Genomic DNA, 8,505 nt, shown 5'->3' on the forward strand with positions numbered 1-8,505 from the left:
TCATACTTTGGACATATTGTCAGGAGGGACCAGTCACTGGAGAAGGATATCATGTCTGGTAAGGTGGAGGGTCAAAGAAAAAGAGGAAGACTCCCAACGAGATGGATTGGCCAAGTCGCAGCATGGCAACAGTGGTGAGGTTGGCCCAGGATTGGGCAGTGTTTCATTCTGCTGTATAGAAAGTCGCTACGGGTCGGTACTGACTCGATAGCACCTAACAACAACAACAACAACAACAAGGGGGATTGAAAAGTTTGTGGAAAAATGGAAATCAAAGATAACAGAATTTTTTCACAAATTATCTGAAACCCCTCATATACATATGGAAGATACAGTTTTGTCAACAAACAGAACTGACTCTTGGTAAACAGTTCAGCTGGTTGCTGCAGAGTGTATAGATGGAGCAGAGGGCAAGCAACTAAACAGCTGAAAGCATTCAGCAAATTATCAACATTAGGCAATGTGTTTTAGAGCAGGAAAGGGCAGAATTTGTTAAGAACTGAGTGTGAAATGGAGGTCAGTTAGAGGGCCTCTAGTCTACAGTCTTATAAATGTTGGTCATTCAAAATGCTGCAATTTGGAAATCCCTTTTGCTGAATTTCTGAATCTGCATAATATTTTAAATATTCAATGCTATGTTATCATCCTTGAGCAAGAACTCCGTTTCCAACACTAATTTTATTTAGTGACATGTCTGGTAAAAAATGTGAGCAGCAAAGTCCAGCAATACCATTTGAACACAAACAAGATGCTGTTATAAAGCAAAGTGACTGATTAATACGAGTAATATGTATCTTTAAAGGTAAATCTAAAGAAAAAAGCTTCGAGAAAATGGTGAAAAATTATGCTACAAATAAAACGAGTACAAAGAGAACTCCCCAAGGATAGCTGTTGTTTGAACATAAATTTCTAGTCTTTTTTGTTTAAAAAAAAAAAGTACACATACTCTCATTTGTGTTAATCACAGACCTATACATGTGTGTGTACATTATATGCAAACATATAGACACACAGATATATACAGACAGATAGATAGATGGATAGAATGTTGCTGCTGCTGAATGAGGTAGACTCAGTTCTGATTCATAGCGACTTTGTATAAGGATTCCAAGGCTGTAAATCTTTATGGGAGCAAAGAAGACTCATCTTTCTCCTGGGGAACAGCTGGTGGATTCGAACTGCTGACCTTGTGGTTAGCAGCCCAATGCATAATGCACCACACTACCAAGACTCCTTATACATATACATATTCCTATACCTATACATAAGGAGCTCTGGTAGCGTAGTGGTTACGAATCAGGCTGCGGGCTTCAAGGTCAGCAGTTCGAAACTACCAGCAGTTCCATGGGAGAAAGATGAGGCTTTCTGCTCCCATAAAGATTTATAGCCTCGGAAACCCCTGCACAGGGTTGCTATGAGTTGGAACCAACTCCACGGCACATAACAACAACAACAACATACCTATATATATGCATATTGTTGTTGTTAAGCTCCATCGAGACCATTTGACCCACAGTAGCCTTGCATAGGGTTTCCGAGTTGTTGTTAAGTAGTGTCAAGTCGGTTCCGGTCACAGCAACCCTATATAGGGTTTCCAAGGAACAGCTAGTGAGTTTGAACCGCTAACCTTGCAATTTAAATGACCTTGCAGTCCAGTGCTTATCCTACAGCGCCACACCAGGACTCCATATATATTTGTATATATACATAAAATTGTTGTTGTTAAGTGCTGTTGAGTCAGTTCAAATTCACAGTGACCTTGTATAGGGTTTCCGAGGAGCGACTGGTGAGCATGAACCACCTACCTTGTCGTTCAAACCACACTTGTAGTCCAGCACATTAACAGGCAGCACCACACCAGGACTCCATACATATAACAGAACCAATTACTTACTCATGCACAGCTTACTTTTCTGACCTGTTCTGATATTAGAGACTGATTACTGAAAAAAGCTTACGTCATCCTGAGACATCTGAACCATAATCAGTAATAACAATGAGTCACTAATGGTTTTTGCATAGAAAGGGATACAATTTAGTGTTTTAGAAACACTTGTTTTCAAAGGCAGTCCTGGGATTACAAAAGAGCTCCCCTCCTAAATCTTCAAGTCTAAATTTGTACGTAAGTTAGAAGTCAAATACCATTCATAACTGAACATCAGTTAGTCAAATTTTTGTCTTATTATATAGTACACCTGTTGATGCATTAAAAAAAATTAAAGAAAAACTTCCAGATACATTCAAACATCTTTAATCTAATCATACAGTAATAACGTTTTGATGCACGTGGCAAAGTAGCATCTATCTGTTATGAGTCTTATATATATCCTGAATTTTTAATAAACGCAGCTTTATGGGGGTTATTAACTACGGGTTGTACAGACGTCAGACAGTCATAATCTGGGGACTGCCTGTCAGTAAGAACTGCTGGGGGAGGGCGGAGTGCCGTGGAGTCGGTTCCGACTCATAGCGACCCTATACAGGGGTTCCAAGGCTATAAATCTTTACGGGAGCAGAAAGCCTCATCTTTCTCCCGTGGAACAAGCTGGTAGTTTCAAACTGTAAAGATCTGCAGCCTAGGAAACCCTGTGCAGGGTCACTATGGGTTGGAAACAACTCAACAACGCACTGTAGCAGCAGCAGCCTTTTTCCCAACTGAATTAACAGCACGGATGCCAACTAAAGTTTGAAAAGTTCAGATTAGCTTTTATTTCTATTCTTCTACTCACCTTCTATATCCTACTTGTATTCTTTATCCCAAACACCACAAACCTCTCTGACGTCTGTCTCTTTCTGAATTCATCCATATATTTTTTTAAAACCAAAGGTTAATAATTCCAGACCTCATTACAGGAAAACTATGTAGAGAAAACAGACTTCTGACTCTTCCAGAATATATCCTAAAAATATTAGGATAATTACCTCAAATGTCTTCACTTTCTCCATTGTTATCAAGCGCCTTGATGTGTGACTGGAAAGCTTCTGCTCACAGTTGCTAATGAGCTGCAGGCAAGGGTGCCAGGGTATCATCTCTTCAGTGTATCTGATGAGAGAACAGCTGACTGTTATGAACAATCACATGTTCAGTCACATGTGCACCCCAAACAGAACTATCCTGGGGTTACCCAGTGTGGTATGTAACAAGAGCCTCTTCCTACACACTGCATGATTGTATTTCTATATGCTAGCTGTCCACATAATCCATAAGTGATCTACCTGTACTTTCAATAGTAAAACACTTTATTACTACCTGTATTCAAACAGTAATCGTTTACTGGTTTTACACAGAGAATATCCTTCACTGAAGAATGCCAAGGATTTAAACTATTAAAAAAAAAAGAGGATGACTCTACCTTAAAAGACCTCACGGAAACATTCTATAACAGGCCTTAACATTCTTATCTGAAGATTTTTTATAAATTTCCAAAGTATAAAATCCACAACAGGATATACTTTTCCTTATAAAATAAAGTCAAGTTCTCTAGAAATATGTTAATAACATCTGGAGACCACTAATGATTTTTTAAACATAGGCCTAATTTATTTAAAGTTATTCATATAAACTGCCACTGAGATAAGCTGACAGATGCCATCAGTATTGTGGACACAAGGGAAGCCGGGCTGAGGAACAGTGATGTCTGCAGCTGCACAGAGCACATACTGCAGGGATGGAGATGAGGACCCCGTTAGAGCAGGCCAGTCCAGCTATCAGGGATTAGAACCTGCCTCCTGACAGGGCATGGGCAGCAATCTGGGCAGAAGAAATAGGTGACAGATGTGGGAAAACCGAGCAGAATACGGAAAAACAGCAGGGGAGAGGGTTTCCTAGATATGGATTCCTCAGTGGCCCCTTGTGCACACCCTGCTTGCCAGGTTTTAAATGTCTTCTGCACACCTCTATACATTTTTGGATAGTCTCTGTAAGCATGGCTAACCTCAAAACTCTGATCTCAGATGAGGAAGTTTCTGATAAGCACTTTATTAAAGCACCATCAGCTGGACTACTCTAATGCAGCAACACTGTCTTTACCCCTTTACCAACTCTTCTAGGTCTCTCTGACATTCAACAACCAATTCCTCCTTGCCTTAACCACATACTCCAAACCTCCATCACCCACCAACCAAGCAACATTCATAACGTACTACACTTATATTATCTGTGGAAGCAATTCTCTCAAAGTCATTCTCTGTCTCCTTCCCTACAGCTTTCCAAGAAGTAATGACCATTTCAGATTTTACTTCAATAACTTTTTAATGTTCACTTCATAGCCAGAAATCTTATACTTCTTATAACATCAGCTGATAGCAAATGTGGAATTCTCATATAAAACATTTATGATAAGAATGAATAAAATTCTATACCCTGCTTGAAAGACTGAAAAAAAAACTATGAGAGAAGGAAGCTTGCAAACAGCAAGGTTTATGGATTCCTGAAAATGTTTCTCAAAATTAGTAACTTACCATTTAAAGGAAAAAGCCTCCTTTAGTATCCTGGCTAAATTAACTTAAAGTACTTGTATTAAAATGATTATTTAAATTAGATAAGAACCCCTTATGCTTATATTTCTTATACAACTATAAAACCAAAACATTTCTAAATTACATTCAAAGTTATAAATTTATTTGGATTAATATTTATGACATGAAGGATGCTCAATTTCTGACATAAAGCTGCTTTGGCCTAGTGGCAGAAAAACATATTTACATATTTTATATATTTTTAACTTCATTCTTTTGATTTTAAGCATGAAGGAACACCATTTGGGTCACTAGTCTATTATTTTAATGAGCCAATCAATTAAACAATGTAGTTCCAGAAGAGTAAAAAGTCACGGATTGAATTGTGTCCCTGAAAATACGTGTCAACTTGACCGGGTCGTGATTCTCAGAGGTCTGGCAATTCTGTAATGATGCAATGTGGCAGTTATGTGATGATCCCCCGAGGTGATCTGAGGTAATTAAATAGTAAGAGGAATAAGGATAGATGCGACACCCTTTATCCCATCACAGCCCTGATTTGATATAAGGGGTATTTTCTTGTTATGTGGCCCACAACACCTTTTATTTACAATAGATAAAAGGAATGAGAAGTAAGCAGAGATCAGAGGAACTTATTACTACCAAGAAAGAAGAGGTAGTAATATCGAGTGAAATGTAAATTGTCAAAAAATGAGAAAAGATTTCTCAGTCATTAGCCATGATAATTTCTCACATAATATTTTGCTTTTATGATGCTTTGTACTCTTAACAACCTGCGATATGCAGATGATACAACCTTGCTTGCTGAAAGTGAAGAGGACTTGAAACATTTACTGATGAAAATCAAAGAACACAGTCTTCGATATGGATTACATCTCAATGCCAAGAAAACAATATCCTCACCACTGGACCAATAAACAACATTCTTATCAACAGAGAAAAGACTGAAGTTGTCAAGGACTTCATTCTTCTTGGATCAACTATCAACACTCACGGAAGCAGCAGTCAAGAGATCAGACGACGTATTGTATTAAGCAAATCTGCTGCACAGGATCTTTTTAAATTGTTGAAAAGCAAAGATGTCAGCTTGAAGACTAAGGTGCGCCTGACCCAAGCCATGGTATTTTCAATAACCTCATATGGATGCGAAACCTGGACAGTGAATAAGGAAGATCGTAGAAGAATTGATGCCTTTGAATTATGGTGTTGGCGGAGAATACTAAAAGTGCCGTGGGCTGCCAAAAGAACAAAGAGATCTGTTTTGGAAGAAGTGCAGCCAGAGTGCTCCTTAGAGGCCAAGATGGCCAAACTTCATCTCTCATACTCTGGACATATTGTCAGGAGGGAACAGTCGCTAGAGAAAGATATCATGCTTGGTAAGATGGAGGGTCAGAGAAAAAGAGGAAGACCCCCAACGAGATGGATTGGCCAGGTGGCAGCATCGATGGACTCGAGTGTGGCAACAGTAGTAAGGTTGGCCCAGGATTGGACATTGTTTCCTTCTGCTGTGCATGGGGTCACTATGAGTCAGTGCCGACTGGATGGCAACTAACGACAACAATACTCTTAAAAACACCCTGAGTTTAAAGAATAATGCTGAACTTGATTAAAATATAAAATTATTATTTTTAAACTTATATATGTAACTAGATATGGCTGGCAGATTAATTTTAAGAGCAAAACAAAGCACCTCACTGTTATCCAGTCAGTCAATTCCACTTCATACACACCCTATAGGATAGAGTCAAACTGCCTTTTGGTTTTCCAAAGTTGCAAGCTTTACAGAAGGAGACTACCACACATCTTTCTCCCCCAGAATGGCTGGTGTGCTCCAACTGCTGTAACAGCCAACCATTTAACCAACGCACTACTAGCTTTAACATTAGGATTTTAAAAAAAACTTATATTCACTATACCAAAAGCAAATGAGTTTTATAATTTGACCATACAAACCTAAGGAGTCCACCACTTGTCAGTTTGTCGTACTATGGTTGCTTGTGTATTGCTGTGATTCTGGACACTATGCCACTGGTATTTTAAATACCAGCAAGGTCAACCATGGTGGACAGGTTTCAGATGAGCTTTCAGATGAAGACAGACGAGGAAGAAGGAGAGACAAACTACTTCTGAATATTTAGTCACTGAAAACCCTATGAATAGCAATGGAACACTATCAGCACCAGAATATTGAAACATTATGGATAGCAACAGAATATTGTCAGATACAGTGTCAGAAGATGAACCCCTCAGGTTGAAGGCACTCAAAATGGGACTGGGGAAGAGTTGCCTCCTCAAAGAAGAGTTGGCCATGATGACACGAATGGAGTAAAGTCCTCAGAATGTGCATTTTCTGATGGGGCACAACTCAAAATGAAGAGATACAGCTGTAAAAATCCATTAATAATTGTGACATGTAAAAAATATGAATCTAGGAAAGTTGGAAATTGTAAAATACGAAATGGAACATATAAGCATCGATATCCTAGGTATTACTGACCTGAAATGGAAAGGCATTGGCCATTTTGAATCTGATAATCACATAGTTTTCTATGCTTGGAATGACAAATTCATGAGGAATGGCTTCACATTCATCATCAAAATGAACATATCAAGAGCAGTTTATGAGGTACAATGCCATCTGTGATAGGATAATATCCATGCGCCTACAGGGAAGCCCAGTTAATACCACTGTTATTCAAATTTATGCACCAAGCACTAAAGTCAGTGATGATGAAATTGAAGAATTCTACCAACTTCTTCAATCTGAAACTGATCAAACGTGCAATCAAGATGTATTGATCATTACTGGCAACTGGAACGCAAAGCTTGGAAACAAAGAAGATGTAGTTGGAAAATATGGCCTTGGTGCTGGAAATCATATGCTAGAATTTTGCAAGACGAATGAATTCTTTATTGCATTTACCTTTTGTAAACAGCATAAAAGATGACTATACACATGGACCTCACCAGATGGAATACATAGAAATCAAACTGACTACTTCTGTGAAAAGAGACAGTGGAAAAGCTCCATATAATCAGATAAAACAAGGCCAGGGCCAGACTGTGGAATAGACCATCAATTGCTCATATGCAAATTCCGAATGAAGCTGAAGAAAATGAAAACAACTGCAGGAGAGTCAAAATACGACCCTGATTATATCCCACCTGAATTTGGACATCATCTGAAGAACAGATTTGAAGCATTAGACACTAAAGACTAAAGACCAGCAGAGTTGTGGGATGACATCAAGAACATCATACAGGAAGAAAGCAAAAGGTCATTGAGAAGACAAGAGAGAAGGCAAAGACCAAAACGGATGTAAGAAGAAACTGAAATTTGCTCTCCAGCGTAGAGATACTAAAGCAAATGAAGAAGTGAAGAAATACAAAAGTTGAACAGAAAATTTCAAAGGTAACCTAAAGAAGACAAAGTCAAATATTATAACAAAATGTGCAAAGAAAGATCTGGAGTAAGAAAAACAAAAGGGAAAAACAACAGCTCATCATTTCTCAAGCTGAAGGAATTGAAGAAAAAATTCAAACCTCGATTTGCGGTACTGAAGGACTGTATGGGAAAAACACTGAATGATGAAGAAAGCATCAAAAGAAGATGAAAAGAACACACAGAGTCACGGTAACAAATAGAAATGGTCAATGGTCAACCATTTCAAGAGGCAGCATATGATCAAGAGCCAATGATACTGAAGAAATAAGTCCAAGATGTATTGAAGTCATTGGTAAAGAACAAGGCACCAGGAATTGATGGAATCCAAATTGAAATCTTTCAACAAAGTGAAGTGGTACTCAAGGCACTCGCTCATCTCTGCCAAGAAATTAGGAAGACAACTACCTGGACTACTGATTGGAAGAGATCCATATATGTGCCCATTCCAAAGAGAGGTAACCCAATGGAATACGGAAATGGTAGGACAATATCACTGATATCCCATGTAAATAATGTTTTACTAAAGGTAATACAGAAACAGCTGCAACCATACATTGACAGAGAACTTCCAGAGGTTCAAG

General features: G+C 38.5%; 1 protein-coding gene across 1 annotated transcript in view; it reads right to left on the reverse strand.

Annotated features, from left to right (window-relative positions):
* TRMT11 (tRNA methyltransferase 11 homolog (S. cerevisiae)) overlaps positions 1-8,505 on the reverse strand; it is a 93,598-nt gene that overhangs the window by 21,233 nt on the left and 63,860 nt on the right. The window contains exon 12 of the mRNA XM_006834730.1: positions 2,923-3,043. Within this exon, the coding sequence (XP_006834793.1) occupies positions 2,923-3,043 (121 nt within the window). The remainder of the gene's footprint in view (positions 1-2,922; positions 3,044-8,505) is intronic.

The sequence above is a fragment of the Chrysochloris asiatica genome, unplaced genomic scaffold, assembly GCF_000296735.1.
Source record: "Chrysochloris asiatica unplaced genomic scaffold, ChrAsi1.0 scaffold00013, whole genome shotgun sequence".
Classification (NCBI taxonomy): domain Eukaryota; kingdom Metazoa; phylum Chordata; class Mammalia; order Afrosoricida; family Chrysochloridae; genus Chrysochloris; species Chrysochloris asiatica.